This window comes from Salmo salar, chromosome ssa16 (genome assembly GCF_905237065.1).
Source record: "Salmo salar chromosome ssa16, Ssal_v3.1, whole genome shotgun sequence".
Lineage (NCBI taxonomy): Eukaryota > Metazoa > Chordata > Actinopteri > Salmoniformes > Salmonidae > Salmo > Salmo salar.
The window spans coordinates 5,392,959-5,417,745 of NC_059457.1; the positions used below are offsets into that span (position 1 = coordinate 5,392,959).

The 24,787-nt window shown below is 45.0% G+C and overlaps 1 protein-coding gene across 1 annotated transcript in view; it reads left to right on the top strand.

The window, feature by feature from the left end:
- The window catches only part of LOC106573087 (PDZ domain-containing RING finger protein 4), a 131,832-nt gene that overhangs the window by 34,067 nt on the left and 72,978 nt on the right, over nt 1–24,787 (top strand). The window contains exon 2 of the mRNA XM_014147779.2: nt 17,374–17,642. Coding sequence (XP_014003254.2) covers nt 17,374–17,642 — 269 coding nt within the window. The remainder of the gene's footprint in view (nt 1–17,373; nt 17,643–24,787) is intronic.

The following is a 24,787-nucleotide window of genomic DNA, read 5'->3' on the forward strand; positions in this document are numbered from 1 at the left end:
TTGAGCGCTGGGTCACACACACATACACACAGGGTCATGCCTGGACTGCCTGTGAATGAGGTATCAGAACCCTCTAGCCACTCTCTACCATCAGTATCATGGCCTATTGTTCTCTGTGGCTTGGGCAGGTTGGACCAGGGCTGTTGGCTGTCCGTTGGCTATCAGTTACTGATCTTTCCTCTTGTCATGTCTATGGTGGTTGTTGACATTGGCATTGTGAGGTGGCACTAACTGCACTTGGTGGATGTGTATAAAAGGGGTTAACCCTTTAGACCCCAATTGAATTCTAGAATGCTGCTGTAAATTACTGCGAATTTTCAAGATATAGCACATTTTTGCAGACATTTCAAACATACAGACATAGCTCAAAAACAAAGAACAAATGACAATTACAAGTTAACTTAGTTTTAGAGCACAACCACAAATATCCAAAATGTGACCCGAGGACAATATTCAGAAAGTATTCATTGAATGCAACAAGTATTAGATAGAGACAGATAAAGAAGATATAAAACACAACTGTTGATACAATAAAAGATTTGTCGGACAAATTCATATTTCACACTGTCACTTTAGTGCAAAGTGGCAGAGAAAATGTAGAGCAACCAAAGGAGGTTTCTACACATCTCCCACTCCGGATGCACCCCACACACCCTCTCTTGCACCCTTCAAACTTCACCTACTTTCAAATGAGTTACAACTCGGTCCACACTCCCTGGTGCCACACTCTTGGCTCCCCTCTTCCTGCCATTGTAGATATATCACAAAGTGAATGCACAAGCTGCATTTTGAATGCCTTCAGGGACCAGAGCCTGCAGTTTCTGGGGAGGGGCCTTTGCAGGGTCCCCTCACGCAATGTACGCATTTATGATGGAATTGTTGAGCATTCCCCAAAACACATACTTCCACCATTTTCTGCCTGTGTGTCCAATATTTGAATAGCTCCTCAGCTGGTCAAGATGGCCAACCCTGCCCATTTTCTTGTTGTAATCCATTACAACCTCTGGAACAGATATAAGTTCCTACCACTTTTCAAAACAACTCCAAAACCCCTGCCACTGTAACTTTAGGTCCAGGCTGTGTGGTACAAGGGTGAATGGTGGGACTTAGGGCAGACACATGCCATGGAAACGTAGGCTCCCCTCTCGGGTGTGCTCTCCCTCTTCCCCTCTCTCTCTTCATCCTCCTCTTTCTCTGCTTCCTCTTCTCCCTCTGCTTCCTCCTCCTCTCCTTCTACATGTTCCTCTCCCTCCACTCTCCTCCTCTTCACTCTCCTCTTCCCCTCTACTCTCCTCTCATTCACTCTCCTCTTCCTCTCTCCCTCCTCCTCACTCTCCTCTTCCTCTCTCCCTCCACTTTCCTCTCGCTCCACTCCTCCCTCCTCATCTTTATCCCTCCAATCATCTCTAACTCATCTTCCTCCCTGCCTTTTGCTGCTGAGCCCTGACTCTCCACATCACTCCCTTCACTTTCCCTGACCGAGAGGAACAGAGTAACAGAGTGAGAGGAGCAACAAATAGGATACAAGGAACATAATCTCTCTCTCTCCCTTTCACACTGTCTCTCTCTTCCTTCCTCTCTTTCTTTTTCTCAACCATACAATACTCTCTTCATAATAACGGGTTTCCATAATACATTGTGTGATACAGTTACATGCCTCCCAAATGTATCGCTACACACACATTTTCTTGCCTGACAGACTAGCTAGTTAGCTAGCTAGCTATAGCAAGAAGCTTGGGCCGTTTCCATATAAATTATATCGGTAGAAATAAGACAAAACAACCAACTACTTTGCTGACTACATACAGCTAAACACTGCAACTATTTCTATGAGACAGAGAGCAATCATTCGAGCTCCACCGCTGATGTGCTCACCTGTACCAACCAAGTTATCATGACATGACAGGACTTGCTAATCTGTGAGCTATTCCCCAAGTGTTACAGCGTCAAACATCGACAACCCCAAACATATATCTGCTGTTTACTTATTTCACTCACCTAAACTTCATCGCTTTTCAAAGTGCAAGGACTTGTGCGAATCCGTATCACCAACCAACATAGATAAAGCCTCTTCACAGTGAAACGTCATGTTTGCTTCGGTGCTGTCCTTTTGAGTAATGAAGTTAAAACAACTTTGAAAAGTTAAGTGACAGCATACCCTGTTTCCGGCTTCTGCTTGATGACAACAGCCACCCGAATATCACAACAGGTTGTTAGCAAGTTAATTTTGCGATATTGACACAGATATTATTAATAAAAACAAGGCCGTTCACGGCCACTATAGTAATTTAAAGAAAAGCCATTGACAGCCACTATGGGTTCTAAAGGGTGTTAAAACAGCAGCCTGAAGCACAAGACAACCACAATTGCATGCTGTATGTATATCGTGACGTAAAGAGATCGGTATCGTGAGAATACTTATTTTTTCAAGTTTCAGCAGGTGGACGAGGATTGGAATCAAAGTTGATGTCTCCTTTCTTCCCCGAGACGGTTTCTGACAGTTTGTGCAATAATTCAGTTGTGCAAACCCACAGTTTCGTCAGTTGTCCGGTGGCTGGTCTCAGGCGATTCCGCAGGTAAAGAAGCCAGATGTGGAGGTCCTAAGCTGGCGTGGTTACGCGTTGTCTGCGGTTGTGAGGCTGGTTGGACGTACTGCCAAATTCGCCAAAGCGATGTTGGAGGCAGCTTATGGTAGAGAAATTAACATTACATTCTCTGGCAACAGGTCTGGTGGACATTCCTGCAGTCAGCATGCCAATTGCATGCTCCCTCAAAACTTGAGACATCTGAGGCTTTGTGTTGTGTGACAAAACTGCACATTTTAGAGTGACCTTTTATTGTCCCCAGCACAAGGTGCACCTGTGTAATGATCATGCTTTTTATCAGCTTCTTGATATGCCACACCTGTCAGGTGGATGGGTTATCTTGGCAAAGGATTGTGTGTGTGAGAGTGTGTTTGTTAGGATTACGTGTGTGTGTTTGTGTGAGTCAGTGTGCATCACCTGGTCGATGGCTAGTGATGGCTGTAATAGAAGCGTTTTTTTTAGTCTCTCCGTCTTGGCACTGATGCACCGGTGCTGACTCCGTCTGCTAGATGGTTCCCGAGTAAACAGTCTGTTGCCTGGGTGACTGAGGTCCTTAATGATCTTCCTGGCTTTCCTTTGACACCGAGTGCGGTAAATGTCCTGGAGGGCAGGCAGTGTAACCCCGATGATGGGCTGACCGCACCACCCTCTGGAGAGCCATGCTGTTGAGGGCGATGCAGTTGGCGTACCAGGCGGTGATGCATCCCGATAGAATGATCTCAATAGTGCATCTGTAGAAGTTTGTAAGGGGCTTAGGGGCCATGCCGAATTTCTTCAGCCACCTAAGTTTGTAGAGGTGCTTTTGTGCCTTCTTCACTACGGTGTCGGTGTGGCGAGATCATTTAGGGTCCTCTGTGATGTGCACGCCGAGCGTTTCAAATCAAATCAAATTGTATTTGTCACATGCGCCGAACACAACAGATGTAGACCTTACAGTGAAGTGCTTACTTACAAGCCCTTAACCAACAATGCAGTTCTAAGAAAATACCCCCCCAAAAAGTAAGAGATAAGAATAACAAATAATTAAAGAGCAGCAGTAAATAACAGTAGCGGGACTATATACATGGGGTACCGGTGCAGAGTCAATGTGTGTGGGCACCGGTGTCGAGGTAATGTAGGTAATATGTACATGTAGGTAGAGTTATTAAAGTGACTATGTATAGATAATAACAGAGAGTAGCAGCAGCGTAGAAGGGGGGGGGGATGCAAATAGTCTGGGTAGCCATTTGATTAGATGTTCAGGAGTCTTATGGCTTGGGGGTAGAAGCTGTTTAGAAGCCTCTTGGACCTAGACTTGGCGCTCCGGTACCGCTTGCCGTGCGGTAGCAGAGAGAACAGTCTATGACTAGGGGTGGCTGGAGTCTTTGACAATTTTTAGGGCCTTCCTCTGACACCGCCTGGTAAAGAGGTCCTGGATGGCAGGAAGCTTGGCCCCGGTGATGTACTGGGCCGTACGCGCTACCCTCTGTAGTGACTTGCGGTCCACCCTATCCACTGCAGCCCCATTGATGAGGATGTCGGGGGGCGTGCTCCTTCTTCTGTCTCCTGTAGTCCACCATCAGCTCCTTCGGTTTGGTGACATTGAGGGAGAGGTTATTTTCCTGGCACCACTCCACCAGGGCTCTGACCTCCTCCCTGTAGGCTGTCTCATCATTGTTGGTAATCAGGCCTACCGTTGTCCTGTCATCAGCAAACTTGATGATTGAGTTGGAGTTGTGCGTGGCCACGCAGTCATGGGTGAACAGGGAGTACAGGATGGGGCTGACCACAAAGCCTTATGGGGCCCCAGTGTTGAGGATCAGTGTGAAGGAGCTATTGCATACCCTCACCACCAAATGAGGTGAAAAGGAGACTGGAGTGCCACTTTAAGTATAACAATATAGAGGAAAATGCTTGTCACTACTAGATAGTATTTCTCTTTACTCCGTAAGAACATGTCGAAAAGAGGCACGTCTGAGAAATAACTGATCCTAGTCTGGCATTCCCTTTCTCCCTCCAATACACAGGAACAGTAGTGCAGTTACAGGATTAATGTCTACCTCAGCGTCAATGAGTATTAGTTCTGTTTCCTTTGTTTCCACTATGCAATCAGCAACATTTAAACCCAGCAGGAGATGCATCTCCGAGCCCGTGAATCAGATCCAATCTTCTCTGTGCTCCCTTTGTTTCATTGACTGGGTAACCTGAAGAGGAGAGCGGTGAGGTGAGAGTAGGAGGAGAAGAGAGAAGAGGTGAGTTGGGAGGAGAGAAGAGTAGGAGAGAGGGATGAGTAGAGCAAAGGAAAGGAAAAGGGGATTAGACTCCAGAGAAAGACAGATTTTGCCTGGCTCCATCTCCACCCTAACTCTCTTCACTATGCAGAGAACGAATAAAAGCAAAGGGAATCTGCCTGTGAAGAAGATTGATTACATTTGTGATCATTCTTCAGAGATAATGTCCCCTTTTTTTAATCGTGTTCATTGCAATGTGTTCCCCAGTCTGTGCATGTTAAAGATTATCACAGGGGACTCCATCATTGTCTCATTGTAAATGCCGTCCTAATTGTGAACAGCTCGACTATTCATTGGGAGTTGGACGCTTGATCATTGATCTTGTTCACTCCTTTGATTCCGTCGTTTGGAAGTAAAGTGGCTCTGCAACATGCTGTTTTCTTCACATCAAGTTTAAAGGGCTTCATTAACTACATTTTAAAATTATAATCAGATTACCAAATACAGGTATCGGCCATCCCCGACTCACTGTTGACATTCTGGGACTCTTTCAACTCCCCATTGCATCTATTGAAAAGTGGAGGAAGATGCGTTTGGACCAGCACAGTAGTTCAGTCCCCATATCCTCTTATTTACTCATTGAACAAGTGAGAGTCTTCTTTGCTCTGGAACTCTGACACTAAATCAGACCAAGATGGTTTTCCTATCACACATTCCACCTCCTCTCCCTCCCTCCTTCAGTCATTGCCTGTCCCTGAATTAAGATCAGGAGATGAGTTTGGAGCGCTGGTACACACACATACACACAGGGTCATCAAGGAGAACAACCACCCGAGCCACTGCCTGTTCACCCCGCTATCATCCAGAAGGCAAGGTCAGGACAGGTGCATCAAAGCTGGGACTGAGAGACTGAAAAACAGCTTCTATCTCAAGGCCATCAGACTGTTAAACTGCCATCACTAACACAGAGAGGCTGCTGCCTACAGACTTCAAATCATTAAAAAAAGTTTTTACTTAAAAATTTTTCTTCACCTTTATCTAACTAGGCAAGTCAGTTAAGAACAAATTCTTATTTACAATGACGGCCTATCGGGGAACAGTGGGTTTACTGCCTTGTTCAGGGGCAGAACGACAGATTTTGACCTTCTCAGCTCGGGGATTCAAGTGGACCTTTCGGTTACTGGCCCAACACTCTAACCACTGGGCTACCTCCGACTTTAATAAATGGATCACTAGTCACTTTAATAATGCCACTTTAATAATGTTTACATATCTTGCATTACTCATCTCATATGTACAGTATATACTGTATTTTATACCATCTATTGCATCCTGCCTATGCCGCTCTGTCATCGCTCATCCATATATTTATATTTATATGTATATATTCTTATTCCATTCCTTTACTTAGATTTGTGTGGATTAGGTAGTTGTTGTGGAATTGTTTGATTACATGTTAGATATTGCTGCACTGCCGGAACTAGAAGCACAAGCATTTCGCTACACTCGCAATAACATCTGCTAACCATGTGTATGTGACCAATAACATTTGATTTGGTCATGCCTGGCTGTGAATGGGGTATCAGAACCCTCTAGCCGCTGAGCTACCATCAGTAATCATGGCCTACTGTTCTCTATGGCGTGGGCAGGATTGACCAGGGCTGTTGGCTGTCAGTCCTCAGGGCAATCTGGTTTTTACTGCTCTTTCCTCTTGTCATGTCTATCGTGGTTGTTGACATTGACATTGTAAGGGGACACTAATTGGACTATGTGTAGAAAGGGGTTAAAACAGCAGCCTGAAGCACAGGATGACCACAATTGCATGCCGTGAAGAGAGATCGGTATCGTGAGAATACTTAATTTTTCAGCAGGTGGACGAGGATTGGAAACAAAGTTGATGTCCTCTCTCTCTCTCTCTCTCTCTCTCTCTCTCTCTCTCTCTCTCTCTCTCTCTCTCTCTCTCTCTCTCTCTCTCTTTCTCTCTCCCCTTTGGTTCTACCATAAAGACAGAGTCCCTTAGCTCTCTGCTTCACACAGCTCCCAATTACCCACCTAACAGGCAGATCAATGGGCAACTGCAGGGGTCCTGAGTGACCCGTCAAACTCCCCCCGTTTATTATGTTGAATCTTAAAACTCACGTGCCACCCTTATGACCCCCTTCCTCATTACCCCCCTTCCCCCCCCCGTTCCTTGATGAGTGGTGGGCTGCAGTGGCAACCATGTGACAACAACAGAGACGAGGGGATGTGTGTGTGTGTGTGGTGGGGCTGGCGAGGAGTCGGACGAGACGTTGTTATGAGCTGCATTGCGTTGTGGCGTCTGGCATTATGTAAATAATGCTCGTCCCATGCTAATTGCCTCCAGTGTGTTGTGATGCGCTGCTTTAAGTGCCAAGAAGGAAGGAAGTGCATGTTAATAATGTTGAGGAAGGAAGCTTTAGAATCCTACCTGGTTGGTTTCTGAATGACATGCATGCGATTGGCATCCCATTGCGACAGCAGGTGCTCTCTGTCTGCTACCTGGCTGTATGCTGTCCAAATATTGTCTTCACTCAGTGTGTTGGAAAGGGGAGAGAGTTTATTGGGCAACAATACAGATTTGAATGGAAACATGTTGGTGCCAATTGTTAACTGTGCCTTATACTGTACAAACACAGCTCTGGGACTATAGCCTAAATCTCCCTTCAGTGTTGGAGAGGGAAGAGAGTTTCTGGGCAGTAGCACAGAATTGAACACAAACATGTTGGTGCCATCTTTTGCCACAGCGACATAGGACAACAACAATTTACTACGCAGGCCACTCCTTTCTTTTCTAATTTCTCCTCTCTTTTCTCCTCCCTCCTCTCTTTTCTCCTCCCTCCTCTCTTCGAAGATGCAGCATGAAGAGAAGAGGTGTTCCATGACAGTACCCTCTCCTCCTAGTTTTACACAGTCAGCAAATGGGTGCCACCATTACTTCCTTACATCTTTCTACACCAAGCTGCCTGGCTGTTTTGCTGATTTGTACAACATATAGCTACAGCCATTATCACTCATCACCAAGGAGGCTGTATAGCCATTATTTAGTCATTTAGGCAAGTGGTGTAATTCTCTGTAATTTGACATCCTCACTATCTTTTAGATTAAAACTAATTTGAAGATAGTAAGACGTGGCATTGAAAGCAGAGAAGTTAACTATGCATCTCTAAATAATTTTACACTATCTACATACTGTACGTGTGTCATTAACCTTGAAAAAGCTGACTAACATACACACCCACACACACACACACACACTCTCTCCACAGACGCACTCTTTGGAATCCACAGCAGTAGAAATTCATAACTCAGCCGAAATAGCATAAGTGTAATTATGCTCCTCGTATTTGCCGGTAATCTGTTAGTGATGAAGATTAAATAGTTTATTGATCTAATTTCATGCTAAAGTGGCAATAAGCTGCTGAACATGGGAGATATTATGGCTGCATCCCAATTGGCACCCCATTTCCTATATAGTGCACTACTTTTGACTAGGGCACTATGTAGGAAATAGGGTGCCATTTGGGATGCAGTCTTTTTGCTTCAGGTGCACCTTAGAAGCGTTAAGCCCAAGCAACAATACAATATCCAGTTACACCTATGTGGACTATAATTGAAAAAATGTGTTCAATGCTTAACGATCTTTCCTATGCATGACGTACTATTAACTCAGCTGTGTGTGCCTGCATACTGTGTGGCTACTGTATGTGTTTGATTACATGTGATTTTTCTTGGGTAGAATGCTTATCTTTCCAGACCCGGAGGCTGGTGCTCTTCAGGCTCTCTGTATTACATTAACCCAGCAGAAAATGACCCCGAAGCAGCCTGCCAGAGACTAGCAGTGGGCCTCCCTCCATCACCCCCAGCCTAGAGCAGAGGAGATATAATGGTTGGTTGTTGTGGATGGTTTCTTTATAAAGATCATTGCACAATCCATTCAAATTCAAGGGGCTGTCTTTGCCTATTGTTAAATGTAACGTCTTTGAAATTGAACATAGGTCAGGGCTGGAATAGATTGCCACGCTTTGTAATAGTTATCTTTGCATAGGAATTACTGCAACGTCTTCAAATTAGATAACACAAACCACTTGCTAAAAGACATGCTCCGGAACTTTGGCGACTAGTAAGTCTTTCTTAAACCTCTCACTTTGGGTCGAATGTGTCAATGTGTTGTTCATACATGCATAATCTAGGAGCAGAATTACTATTTTACCTCAATTAGCCACGAAATCACTAGTTTAAAAGTGACTGTTCACTGGAAGCTGTGCAGCGCCGTTTTCTCTACATTTTCCCCCACGTCGGGGGGAAACACAATGAGGTTCAGCCCCTCGCTATTTGAGTGAAAGCCAGCAAGATGCACACGCAGCCGAGCGAGAGAAAGAGAGAGCAATGAAATGGTGCACATAAGTGACACAATTTTTGGGGACCACTTTTGACCCGTTAGCGCTACTTTCAGAACTACCAGCTAAAACGTATTCAAAAGTACAGAAGAATCTATTTAAGGACGCCCATGGATCACAGTGCAAGTGGACAACAGATATGGGGATTTAGGGTGCGAGGGTGTTATGCAACAAAGTGAGCATCACTCTATCGGTTATAAGGCTGAGTTTAGAGAGAGAAAATAGGTGGAATTGATCAAATGTTTCACGGACATAAAACTCCAGACAGAAAGACCAAACGAGTAGTTATTTTAATGTGAAACACAGCCCGGGAGTCACTTATGCAGTGTATTTTGTGTTGGCTGACTCCCAAATAGAACCCTATTTCCCATATAGTGCACTACTTTTGACCAGGGCCCACTATATGGGGAATAGGGTGCACTATTTAGGGAATAGGGTGCCGTTTGGGACTTACCATAGGCGAAGGGTTAAAGGAGGGATGTTAGTTGGTTCATGTTGAGATGTTGGGGTGGATTGTCAGATTTCCCCAGTGGGCTGCTGGTCTTTTTTTACTGCAGTTCCATGTCACTGGAGCAGCAAGGATAGTGGTTAGAGATGTAGCTTGGGGAATCGCTCATAGAGTCTCTCTCTCTCTCTCTCTCTCTCTCTTTCACTTTCTCTCTCGCTTTCTCTCTTGCTTTCTCTCTCTCGCGTTCTCTCTCGCTTTCTCTCTCGCTCTCTCTCTCTCGATTATGCAGTCATAACGTCTTAACTGTAGTGAACCGCAGCTCCTGTTTTACTTATTATTGAAATGAGACATTTTGGCGTTGCGATTAGGAATCCCAACCTTGTTCTGCGTGCACACACACACACACACACACACACACACACACACACACACACACACACACACACACACACACACACACACACACACACACACACTTCTTTCTTCGCCGAGATGGGGTAGAGAGCAGGGCAGCAGTCACATTCACTTGACAATCACAGACCACAATAGGGAATTACCTCTGAGGAAACAGGAGGGGGAATTTTATGCCACTTCTCAATTGCTCAATTTTTCACCTGCATATTATAGCTCAAAGACGGCAGTTGACAGTGCATTTGCTATTCATTAATGAACTTGGAGCATCACACAGTAGCTGGCAGCACTGAGGCTGAGTACCCTCCCTCCTCATTGTGTTGTGAATCCTATTGTTGTCTAGCCCAGTTGGGGAAAACTGTGGCTGACGTAATGCTGTTCTCACACACACACACACACACACACACACACACACACACACACACACACACACACACACACACACACACACACACCATTTTTTCTATTAGCAATGCGTGACTTCAAGCCACTGTCCTGTGGTTGCAGTAGCCATATCTATGGAGCACAGCTGTACAGACCAAGGCTCCTTATCTTCCCTCTTCATCTTCTCTGGCGGGTGGGTAAACTCCTCCGTCCTCCATCCTGTACAGCTCCAGCTTTATCTGCTGTCTCCACACAGCTGGCCTTGTCCTATCGCTCTGGGGCCGTCTCACCTGTCCCCACAGGGGGTTGATGGAACAGCCGTGTAATCAACGGCTGTAAGCGCTATGCTCCAGAGGCTGAATGACCTACATGTTACTCTCTCTCTCTCTCCATCTCTTTCTCTCTCTCTCCGTCTGTCTGGGTGCCTGCATATGCTTAATAAAGCCCACAAGGCTGCCACTCAAACTGAACCAGTATGATAAAGGAGACATTTCACAGCAGAGATATGCATCTACTGCCCTGAAGAAATTAGTCTTTCCAATTCAATACACGTAATGGTAATCCTTTACCTGCATGTCAGTGATTCAAAAGACATAAAAGGGCATTTAAAGTCTCTATAATTACAAATAGCATGTGCTCTATCTACTGCAGAAGAAAGCAGTCTTTTAGAAATGGACCTGCTTGTGATCCGATATACAAGAGAACCTCATCTAAACTATCTTAAATTACAAATAAAAACACTTCATTAACACACCGTGTGGAGCGCTGAGGCAGTTCAACTATGTATGTGGTTTATTGTAAACCATAAAAAGCTAATAGTATATTAGAGTCTATGGCCCCGAGCTGCTATTGCCTTTCACAGAGCAGAAGTACATCAATCACTCCGGTCCCTGTCAGTAATCCATGCTAGCTGAGAGGAGCTTTACGCCTGCTGCCGTTACCCACTGACTGAAACACTCTGGCACACAGCAACACACACACACACACAGAGGCATCAGACACGGCTGAAGTTGACATCTTAGTGGATAAAGCCCTGTCTGCTTCCCCACCTGTCTGTCAGTAGAGTCTGCTCTGTCCCCTAGAGACTTAGCCTTTGGAGGGGGGGGTCTGCTAAGCTAACATATGGAATTGTTTTAAGATGGTCATACCATGGAACATTTAGCTGTTTGATTTTCCATTTTGGGACCCCTGTACAGTAGGTATCAAATAAATATTTGATGAAACATTGAATTTGGCCTTAGCGCTATTACCCCATAACAACACATTGAGTAAGCCATTCATACATGGCAAAACAGATAGTCCAAAAATATAAACCAAAAGGATGTATGTTTTGAAGTGTCTCTCCTATATCTGTGAGGTATAAGAAAGCTCAGGAAAGCTCTGACAAACACCGCTATAGCTCTGCCACCTTCCAGCGCAGATGCGGAAGGCCGGCATCGGCGGATGTGGTGGATTGAGATGCAGCCCATGCAGAGAAACAGAAATCTCTAGCTTAAAGAGACGTATTTTGACGGGGATTTTTTTATTATGCTAATTTTATTTCATAGTGGGCGCGGACATTGACTTTGTGAAGATAATGATGGGGAGTCTGTGAGACAAAACATTGAGAGTGAAGCAGAGCCGACTAAGGAGGCAAAGCCTCTAGTCAAAGCCTGTACTCTCCCTCCCTTGTACCTTCATCTGAGGTTTGATTCTAGATAGCTCTATGAGGGGAGATGAGATACTTTGCCTCTTCAGCTACGTTTCATAGAACCATGGGGCAAATATCTGTTTAAAGTCTTCAACAAATGGCAGTGATTTGGTCTAAATCTTGCTTCCCTAAATCGCACCTATTAAATTTTTTTATGGTTGGACAGGAAGTATTTTCGGGTTTTTTTCCGCACTCTCTGTCAATAGAGAGAGTGAGAGCGAAAACAGGTTTCATCTTGCCATTTCACTCCAGTAAGCCAGTGCATTGCGTTTGTTGTGAGAGGCGATGGTCGTCCTCTCGTGGGCTTTGAAGGAAAACACCGTTGTGTATCCATCGGCAAACACAAAACAGATCTGGCACGCTCCATACATTCAATTGTTCCAGCCCTTCATCCCTCCGTCCCTGAATACCACGGTGTCCCTTTTTTCTCTCCAAGTCCATTGATATTTCAAATTGCCATTGGCCTTGGAAGCATACAGTCATTGCTATGAACCAACAAAGTTGCTGTCTGTTGCTACAGCTTAATAATTCATATTGACTCTTTATGAATGAATGGAGCTGTTGTGGACATGTGGCGCTTCTTGGAGCTACGGTTTGAAACTATCAACACTAGAGTTCTGCTAAATAATTTGTTGCGAACAGCTTTTGTTTACCAGTGTGTGTTTTTGAATGAATATGGATTTGCATGCTTTGTATGCACGCTGGAGAGTAGAGGTTGACACGCCTAGCTATCTCAAGATGAATGCACTAACTGTAAGTCGCTCTGGATAAGAGCATCTGCTAAGTGACTCAAATGTAAATGTAGAGATTATGATAGTTGAACTGTGATGAAATCTGTGTGATGAAATCATAAAAGGCTGTATGAATATCTAACTATAGTTACAAATTGAATAGATGGACAGATCCACACTAACCAGGGCAGTGAGTATAAACAGGAGATACAACTCGTACACTGACACACTCCAATGCGCAAAAACTGGTTGAATCAACGTTGTTGCCACGTCACTTCAACAACAAATATTAAATGTGGTGATGTTGAATCATAGAGGAAAACTGTGATGAAATAAATAAAAAAAAATCACCCCACTTTTAACCTAAATCCAATGTCATGGTGAAATGTTTTGTTGATTTCATGTTGAATTCACGTTAGTTGACAACTCAACCAAATGTAAATCCTAAATTAATGTCTGTGCCCAGTGGGACAGCCTGAGTTAGTTAATATTCAGTTTGTTGATTGGAGATTAATTGTTCCATCTGGACCATCCTGGTGAAAATCTACTAAAGAGAAAATCCCTCCATTCTCCTCTCTGGTGTTGACGTGTGTGTGTGTGTGTGTGTGTGTGTGTGTGTGTGTGTGTGTGTGTGTGTGTGTGTGTGTGTGTGTGTGTGTGTGTGTGTGTGTGTGTGTGTGTGTGTGTGTGTGTGTGTGTGTGTGTGTGTGTGTGTGTGTGTATATGTTTCCTTTTCTTCGATAGGGCTCTGGTCAAAAGTATTGCACTATATAGGGAATAGTGTGCTATTTGGAACGCAGTCGAGAGCCCAGGCAGGACAGACTGGACCAGAGACCAAAGGGAGAGCTGGTTGGTTGGAAATGTGATCAGTTTTCTCCAGGACTGTCATATGCCATCGGCATCCTCATTTATCTGGCGCAACTCCTTTGTTTCATTCTTCAGGCTGTTCTGTTCCAAGATTAGTTAGCTAGGCTCCTCAGACTGATAGAGAGAGAGAGCGAGAGAGAGAGACAGAGCGAGAGAGAGAGGCAGAGAGAGAGAGACAGAGAGAGAGACAGAGAGAGAGACAGAGCGAGAGAGAGGGGCAGAGAGAGAGACTTGGTTCAGACCAAAATTAGCTACTATATGGGATAGCCTAATTATTCAAAGTCCTAGTTTTTTTAGCACACTATATGAGGTCTGTAGCAGTATATAGCAACTGCTGACTGGCCACAAAGAAAAGCACATTTTGGGGGGAAGAGAGTGTAGGAGAGAGGAGGGATGGTGGGAAGGAGGAGAGCGATCGCTACAGTCTTCTACAGTCGCCGTACTGCTCCATGGGAGCTCTATGTGTTGACCCAGTTTATCTCTCAGGTGATTAATGCATCGTCACATCACACAAAGGTCACTCCAGATAACAGAGGAACGGACCACTTCATTTATCGCCTCCGGTTGTGGCTGGAAATACGTTGTGTGTTTGTAGGACATTCTCTGATTAGAAGACCTGATCATGGAAACAAGGTGAAAGCTCCCTCGGATACACCTGTCCTTAGAGATGAGGGAATGCAGACATCGGAGACAGACGTGTCACTGACATACTGTGATTCTGTGCAGTTCAGTTGGTGCAGTAGGAGCATGGCCAAGGTCGTGGGTTCAGTTACCCACGATGCTGTAGTCACTTTGGAGAGAAGTGTCCGCTACGTGGCACATCAAGATAAACCGTTGGTAGCGAGCCTGAGGTGTGTTGTTGCGTGTTCTACTGACTTGTAATGCAGATGAGAAAGTTATCTTTTCAAACTTTCCCAGTTTATCGTTTCATTCCAACGTATTCCATGAACGGTCTGCCCTGCAGGCAAAATGCTACAACTGAATGCCATAATTTGATTACAACTGCAGGAGAATTGTGCTGCGTGTACCGTTTTGGGAGAGGCTATCTAAATTATAATCTCTGTTTTCTGCCTTATACCAAAATACATTCTCTGAGGTATTTCGGCATGCTTACCTTTCCAGTCCAATTACTGGGCTAAATGAACCGGTGATTTTCTCCATAGATGCCAGCTGCAGTGTAAACGTTTTTTCACTCTGACAGAAAACAGTTTACTCTGTTTGGTAGGTCTATTGTCTGACTCTCATGACGACGCATAGAGTCAGTGATGTAGAACTACTGGATCGTCAATGTGTATAACCGAGGGCTTTACTCAAACATTTGTTTCTCAAAGTCTTCTCTTGACTGATGTCGTCAGTTTATCCTATTGTTCTTGTACGCATTGTTTATTGAGTTTGTTTTATTAGGAATCAATAAGATGTCTGTGGTTGTGGTGATCAGCTTATTAGTCATGTTGCAATGGTCTCAGCACCGCTGCGGGGTAAAGTTTCCCCTAGGTACAGATATAGGATCAGTCTTAACCCAAACCAGTGTAGTGGGGAAATGCGTAACTGACCCAAGATCAGCCTCTATGTGCAACTTTACCCTACACCCTCAGCACCATAAGAATGTTAGTTGGGTATCTACTGTGTTTCGAGGAACATGACATCAAGCTTGTTCAAGTGAATCAGGGAGTGGCCATTGGGTACCCAGGTGCTATCCCTCTCATGTCATGTTTATGGCCACTGAACGGAACCTGCTTTAACCCACAAATCTCAACAACTCCCAAAAGATCCCCCTCAATTCCCAGCAACTCTTTGGCCCTTCTTTGGACACTGTGTTAACAAACCTCCAAATGAGCTTCAATGCCATACAACACTCCTTCCGTGGCCTCCAACTGCTCTCTTCAACCGATTGTTGCCTGCACCCGCCTGCCCGACTAGCATCACTACTCTGGACGGTTCTGACTTAGAATATATGGACAACTATAAATACCTAGGTGTCTGGCTAGACTGTAAACCCTCTTCTAGACTCATATTAAGCATCTCCAATCCAAAATTAAATCTAGAATCGGCTTCCTATTTTGCAACAAAGCCTCCTTCCCTCATGCTGCCAAACATACCCTTGTAAAACTGACTATCCTACCAATCCTTGACTTCGGCGATGTCATTTACAAAATAGCCTCCAGCAATCTACTCAGCAAATTGGATGCAGTCTGTCACAGTGCCATCCGTTATGTCACCAAATCCCCATATACTACCTACCACTACGACCTGTGTGCTCTCGTTGGCCCTCGCTACATATTTGTCGCCAAACCCACTGGCTTCAGGTCATCTATAAGTCTTTGCTAGGTAAAGCTCCGCCTTATCTCAGCTCACTGGTGCGGCAGGGTAGCTTAGTGGTTAGAGCGTTGGACTAGTAACCAGAAAGTTGCAAGATCAAATCCCTGAGCTGATGAGTTAAAAATCTGTCATTCTGCCCCTGAATAAAGCAGCACTGTTCCTAGGCTGTCATTGAAAATAAGAATTTGTTCTTTACTGACTTGCCAAGTTAAATAAAGGAAAGACTGGTCACCTTAGCAACACCCACCCGTAGCACGGACTCCAGCATGTATATTTCACTGGTCTTCCCCAAAGCCAACACCTCCTTTGGCCGCTTTTCCTTCCAGGTTAAGAATCAGCTTTCAGAGCAGTTTACCGATCGCTTCAGCTGTACACAGCCCATCTGTAAATAGCCCATCCAACCAACTACCTACCTCATCCCCATATTAGTTTTTGTTTTTCTGCTCTTTTGCATACCAGTATTTCTACTTGCACATCCTCATCTGCACATCTATCACCCCAGTGTTAATTGCTAAATTGTGATTACTTCGCCACTATGGCCTATTTATTGCCTTACCTCCTTAGATCACTTGCACACACTGTATACAGCTTTTTCTATTGTGTTATTGACGTTTGTACGTTTGTTGATCCCATGTGTAACTCTGTGTTGTTGTTTTTGTCACACTGCTTTGATTTATCCTGGCCAGGTCGCAGTCATAAATGAGAACTTGTTCTCAACTGGCCTACCTGGTTAAATAAAGGTGAAAATAAAAATAAAATCAATAAAACTCAGAGGAAAGACCTCACATACTGCAGGCAGCCCATTAACTCATAACCACTGACATCATCCATTCCTTAACAGTTTTCCTATTTCTTTCCCCTTATTGCTTATGTGAAATATTGAAATGAGATTGGCATGACGCACATAATAAACTAATAGACATAAATCCTCTTAGACATGGCTTTACACCAATGAGTCAATGGCTTTGGTCATCTAGTAATATGTTCTAATGACACACAACACTTGTAGTATAATACCGCCCTGCTTACAGTGAGGTATTATCTGATTAACCACATGACAAAACTGACAAGCCAACTGCCTAATGGTTCTGTGTCTGACAAACCTCTCCTGTCCTCTGTAGCTTTTGTCTTTACATGACTTCAGTAAACAGTGTTACAGTAACTTTAACTTCCCCTGTTTTTTTTACACGTGAGTGGGAAGGAAAAGCCCTACATCAACAGTAGTCACAAAGTACTTTACAGTAACTGTAATCTTTCAGTATCTTTACAGTAACTTTATTTCTAACTGTATTATCTCCTGTTCTGTACAGGTGAATGGAAAGGACCTCTCCAAGGCCAGTCATGACGAGGCAGTGGAGGCGTTCCGCTCTGCTAAGGACCCCATTGTGGTGCAGGTCCTCAGGAGGAACACTGCTGGCCGCGGCAGCCATGTTAGCTCCACTCAGGAAGTGGACGTGGTGGACGTGGTGGACATGTGCACGCAGACAGACATCACCTTTGAACATATCATGGCCCTGGCCAAGCTCCGAGCCACCACTCCTCCCGTGCCTGACATCTGCCCCTTTCTGCTGTCTGACAGGTAAGATCTGATCTGGGCCTTTATTCATAAAGCGTCTCAAAGTAGGAATGGTGATCTAGGATCAGGTCTCCCGTGTCCATGTTATCTTATTCTTTATGACAAAAAAGCTCAACGGATCCTAGATCAGCTCACATATGGCCCTTCTGTGTGACAGGTAGGCTAGCTCTGATCAGAGCGACTATAAATAAATAATGTACTACTTTACTAAGAAGACTACAAACATAAATCCACCTGTGATTGGGTTTCATTGTTTATTCACACAGTACAATAACATTTCAAGGCTTGAAGCTTAATATCAATGCCAAAGAGACCAACCTCTTGTTGGCTGTCAGAAAATCCAGTCTTACAACATCTATACTCGAGGTAGACCCTCACAATTTAGAGGGTTTCATGTATCAACTGGGGGTTTCCTTGAAGAAAACAAAATAAAAAGGTTTCAGTCTTTTCTCTTTCCTTTTGTTTTTCTTCATATTGTATTCATCTCTAAGGGGAGGAAAACTAAGATCAAGATAAAGTTTAGCATGAAGAATGTCTGGATTTCTTCTTTAGGGACTGAGACAGTGAAATATAAGGGGGCTTCTCTACACGAAGCTGAGAAGTTAATTGCGACTCTGTGAACGAGCGATACAGTATATTAAGTTGATCATTAATTCCAACAACATCCCATGGACAATTCATTGTCTTGGATTCAAGTATCCAATGGCTGTTAAAGGTACATTACATTAACCAAGTATCCAATGTCAGGTGGAGAGTTGGAGTTACATGTAGCGCTGTTTCGGTGACTGTATTCCCGCCACACAAGTCATGAAGGCAGTCAAATTCCACGTGACCGTTTAGTCACGGTAACTAGGGTTCTCCAAGCTCTGATCCTGGTGATGGTCATTAGTAGCCTACCAAACTTACTAACTGCCTGCTACTCAGCTCTCTATTGTCCCTTTAATCACTCTGACATCAATGCAAATGTGATGAAAAATCCAATCAAACACTTCATGAACGCCCATGAGCTGATGTTGCGCAACATTTCTATAGGCTATGCTAATGCATGAGAAAACAGAGTGATGGCCTCTACTAAATATAGGAGGATCCCATCAGCTTTCTACAGGCTAAGCCTACTATATTTATTTCTCAACATTCCTAATATTAAGCACATTGCTCATCTTTATAACAGGAGTTAGCCTAGCTGGCTGGCATGAAAAATGAATCACGGGAAAAGCGTCCTCCATTCGCTATTTAAGTGCATAGATTAAATGTATTCTTTCCCGCTGCCCCTGCGTCGCATTGGATTTTTTTAGGGTGCATTACGGCCACAAAGGGGATGCCGCCGTGAAGACAAGATTAAATCAAAAATAGGCTGATGGGTGACAATATTAGCCTATCACTTATATACACTGCTCAAAAAAATAAAGGGAACACTAACACATCTGTCACGGTTGTCGTCGGTAATGGAGGACCAAAATGCCGCAGGTATGTGTAAACTCATCTTCTTTATTATATTGAAAGAAGGAAAACCCAAAATAAACACGTATACAAACGAAACACACCGACAATAAACAGTCCTGTAGGCCTGATGCTATACACGGAACAATCTCCCACAATAAACAGACAAACACACCCAACTAATATAGGACTTCCAATCAAAGGCAACACCACACAGCTGCCTTCAATTGGAAGTCCACCCCAATTAACCAAACATAGACATACAACTAACTAGATCAACATAGAAATACGTAAACAAGGAACAGTGCCCAAAACCCCCGGAATAATAAATCAAACGCCCTCCTAACTAACACACCACCCTGAACCACCTAAATCAAATACCCTCTGCCACGTCCTGACCAAACTAAAATGAAAATTAATCCTTATACTGGCCAGGACGTGACAGTACCCCCCCCCTTAAAGGTGATAACCCCGGAAGCACCTTAAGAAAAACAACCCCAAACAACAACAAAACAAAAAAATCCCCTCTACTAAAGGGAGGGAAGGGAGGGTGGCTGCCGTCAACGACGGCACTGTGCTACACCCCCCCTCCCCAACCCACCTATATCTGGAGGTGGCTCCGGTTCTGGCCGTTCCAGGCAGTCGGGCCACTCTGGCAGCTCGGGGTAGTCATGCAGCTCGGGGCAGTCTGGCCACTCTGGCAGCTCGGGGCAGTCTGGCCACTCTGGCAGCTCCTGACTAGTGGGTGGCTCTGGCGACTCTTCACTGACGGGCGGCTCTGGAGATTCCTCACTGACGGGCAGCTCGGGCGACTCTTGACTTACGGGCAGCTCGGGCGACTCTTGACTGACGGGCAGCTCGGGCGACTCTTGACTGACGGGCAGCTCGGGCGACTCTTGACTGACGGGCAGCTCGGGCAACTCTTGACTGACGGGCAGCTCGGGCGACTCTTGACTGACGGGCAGCTCGGGCGACGTCGGACTGGGATGACACACTTGAAGCCTGGTGCGTGGTGCTGGTACTGGACGTACCAGATTGGGAACACGCACCTCCAGGCTAGTGCGGGGAGCGGGAACAGGACGAGTCGGACTGGGCTGACGCACTTCCGGGTCCGCACGAGAGACAGGAGCTGGAAACCCAGGGCTATGGAGGCGCACAGGCGGTCTTGATCTTACCTCCTGCACAACCCGTCCTGGCTGGATGGAACTAGTAGCCCTGCACGAGCGGGGTGCTTGTACAGGGCGGACTGGGTTGTGCAGGGGCCTGATGGTAGCCGTGCGTAGAGCGGGAGTTGGGTAGCCTGGTCCTCGGAGGCGTACCGGCGACCAGATGCGCTGCGCAGGCATCCTCCTACCAGGCTGGATGCCCGCTCTAGCACGGCACCTGCGAGGGGCTGGAATAACGCGCACCGGACTGTGCGTGCGTATGGGTGAGAGTGCGCTCCTCAGCGAAACATGGCGCTCTCCACCTCATACGCTCCTCCATATAACCACGGGTAGCTGACTTCCGGCTCTTCCTAGGCCTAGCCAAACTACCCGTGTGCCCCCCCCAATTTTTTTATTGGGGGTGCCTCTCGTGCTTCTCCCTCAGCGCGTCCAAGGCCTCGTACCTCCACCTCTCTGCCTTGGCTGCCTCAATTTCCTCCCGTGGGCGACGGTACTCCCCAGCCTGGTGCCAAGGTCCAGCCCCGTCCAGAACTTCCTCCCAGGTCCATCTCTCCCGCCAGTCCAACTCAAAATCCCTTTTCTTCTGCTGCTTGGTCCTTAGTTGGTGGGAGATTCTGTCACGGTTGTCGTCGGTAATGGAGGACCAAAATGCCGCAGGTATGTGTAAACTCATCTTCTTTATTATATTGAAAGAAGGAAAACCCAAAATAAACACGTATACAAACGAAACACACCGACAATAAACAGTCCTGTAGGCCTGATGCTATACACGGAACAATCTCCCACAATAAACAGCCAAACACACCCAACTAATATAGGACTTCCAATCAAAGGCAACACCACACAGCTGCCTTCAATTGGAAGTCCACCCCAATTAACCAAACATAGATACAACTAACTAGATCAACATAGAAATACGTAAACAAGGAACAGTGCCCAAAAACCCCGGAATAATAAATCAAACGCCCTCCTAACTAACACACCACCCTGAACCACCTAAAACAAATACCCTCTGCCAAGTCCTGACCAAACTAAAATGACAATTAACCCTTATACTGGCCAGGACGTGACAACATCCTAGATCTGAATGAATGAAATAATCTTATTAAATACTTTTATCTTTACATAGTTGAATGTGCTAACAACAAAATCACACAAAAATAATCAATGGAAATCCAATTTATCAACCCATGGAGGTCTGGATTTGGAGTCACACTCAAAATTAAAGTGGAAAACCACACTACAGGCTGATCCAACTTTGATGTAATGTCCTTAAAACAAGTCAATATGAGGCTCAGTAGTGTGTGTGGCCTCCACGTGCCTGTATGACCTCCCTACAACGCCTGGGCATGCTCCTGATGAGGTGGCAGATGGTCTCCTGAGGGATCTCCTTCCAGACCTGGACTAAAGCATCCGCCAACTCCTGGACAGTCTGTGGTGCAACGTGGCGTTGGTGGATGGAGCGAGACATGATGTCCCAGATGTGCTCAATTGGATTCAGGTCTGGGGAACGGGCGGGCCAGTCCATAGCATCAATGCCTTCCTCTTGCAGGAACTGCTGACACACTCCAGCCACATGAGGTCTAGCATTGTCTTGCATTAGGAGGAACCCAGGGCCAACCGCACCAGCATATGGTCTCACAAGGGGTCTGAGGATCTCATCTCGGTACCTAATGGCAGTCAGGCTACCTCTGGCGAGCACATGGAGGGCTGTGCGGCCCCCCAAAGAAATGCCACCCCACACCATGACTGACCCACCGCCAAACCGGTCATGCTGGAGGATGTTGCAGGCAGCAGAACGTTCTCCACAGCGTCTCCAGACTGTCACGTCTGTCACATGTGCTCAGTGTGAACCTGCTTTCATCTGTGAAGAGCACAGGGCGCCAGTGGCGAATTTGCCAATCTTGGTGTTCCCTGGCAAATGCCAAACGTCCTGCACGGTGTTGGGCTGTAAGCACAACCCCCACCTGTGGACGTCGGGCCCTCATACCACCCTCATGGAGTCTGTTTCTGACCGTTTGAGCAGACATATGCACATTTGTGGCCTGCTGGAGGTCATTTTGCAGGGCTTTGGCAGTGCTCCTCCTTGCACAAAGGCGGAGGTAGCGGTCCTGCTGCTGGGTTGTTGCCCTCCTACGGCCTCCTCCACGACTCCTGATGTACTGGCCTGTCTCCTTGTAGCGCCTCCATGCTCTGGACACTACGCTGACAGACACAGCAAACCTTCTTGCCACAGCTCGCATTGATGTGCCAACCTGGATGAGCTGCACTACCTGAGCCACTTCTGTGGGTTGTAGACTTCATCTCATGCTACCACTAGAGTGAAAGCACCACCAGCATTCAAAAGTGACCAAAACATCAGCCAGGAAGCATAGGAACTGAAAAGTGGTCTGTGGTTACCACCTGCAGAACCACTCCTTTATTGGGGGTGTCTTGCTAATTGCCTATAATTTCCACCTGTTGTCTATTCCATTTGCACAACAGCATGTGACATTTATTGTCAATCAGTGTTGCTTCTTAAGTGGACAGTTTGATTTCACAGAAGTGTGTTTGACTTGGAGTTACATTGTGTTGTTTAAGTGTTCCCTTAATTTTTTTGAGCAGTATATTATCGCTTGAGAATGATGCCCAGCATAAGAAACATACATTTTTTTGCGACTTTTTCGAATCATAGTCGCACACTTCATGTAGACTAGCCCATAGGCCTATATGTTTTGTTAAGGTTTGTATCACAACTAAAGTGGCCAAGAACCTTTTTAAAGTGAAGCACATTAATCCGCTTTACAAGGGATTTAGAGCCTAACAGGTACACATAAGCAGTGCATGAGTTTCAAGTTTGGGGAAGATAATTATTGCCATAAAAATGCACCTTTATAATAAAAGCATTACATGTATAATCGCAGTTGTGGTCACTTTTGATAATGGTGTTTTCCCGCTAATGGACATTCTGTAACGTTCGTCGTCGGGTGATGAGGAAGAGGACCAAAGCGCAGCTGGGAGCGAACACATGTTTATTCTTAACACTGAAATAAACACGTACACAAAACCAGGAAAATGCCGATACGTTAACTGCTCAAAACAAGGAGGCAACACCCCACAAACAGCGTGGGGGAAAAAGGAACTTAAATGTGATCCCAATCAGAGACAACTAGCGACAGCTGTCTCTGATTGGGAATCGACAGAACCCAACATAGAAATAAACCACATAGAGCTCACACAAGGCTATAACGCAAACATAGAAAACAAACCAAGGAAAAATACCCAACATGACACACCCTGACCAAAATACCCGAGTTCACCTGGTCAGGGCGTGACACATTCCCGCTTATATCCTACTGCCATGTGTGCATTGCTGTGATTATAATGTGAAGAAATGACCTAATAGTTTATCAACATTTTAAGCTAAACGTTCTGATCTGTTGTGTCAGCCACATTGCGTAAAAAATATTTTTGGGATGCTAGTGGTTGTATTAATTTCGGATTTATTGCATCCCACAACTGTCCCAGACTATGTTTGGAATATTTATTTCTCACTCCGAATAGAATAGGTCGACTTTTGTACTATGGGGGACAGTAGATTGACATAGGCTAGTGCTTTTGCTGTTCGTTAGGCCTAATCATCTTGTTGGCTGGTGAAAAGTAATTGTGGACAGTTCTTCCAATATCTTCAGTATGCATCTTGGAATTAGATAAGGACGCACGCAGTTGCATCCCCAATGTGTCTGTCTTCACTTGTAGCCTGTGATTAAGACACGATCATGTTATGTAGAGGGCGCAGCATTCAGGGAAAAGGGCACAACAAAGGCATGGATTTTTTTAATGGTGCATTATGGCCACAAAGGGGATGCCGCTGTTAAATTTGAGGCATTATCAAGCGCTTGTAAAATTGTGAATGAGAGACTAATGAAGTGTGTGCAGCCTAAGCAAAAAAAAAAAAACTGAGCTCATGCCTTTCAAGCAACTTTTTTCAAATCATCATTAGAGTCACATCATGCAGCTTGTAGAACAACAAAAGATACATTAATAACTCAAAATTAACCATATAGGAATATCTCTTTCTTTGTTAACCGCTCAACACAGAATAACCGCATGTGCGCACACCCTCAAATCGTTAGAAGAAAATATTTATATTTTATTCAGCTTTGTTCAATTGTATTCTTCCTAGTAGGAAACAATATAAAATAATGCCACGGAATTCTTAGAAAAACTTGTCTGCTACATGAACTAGTGTAGCCCACAGCCATATGGCATAGCCAAAACAGGACCTAACTTAAGGATAACTCTGAGTATGCTATTCTGTTCTTCTGAAATAGACTACATTTTCTTCAGATCATGCTTCTTTAGACCTGCCTAAAATAAATAATGGATTTATTGTGGCTATATTACACATATTTTTTTATATAAATGTAGATGTTCCAAAGGTCTGCAATAGTGTGGAAGCCAGGAGATGCTAAATGTGTTTATGTTAATTAACGGTCAATAACCGTGAGACCAACAGCTTTTTGCTTGACAATTACCGTCTGACGAAATTTTGTGACCGCC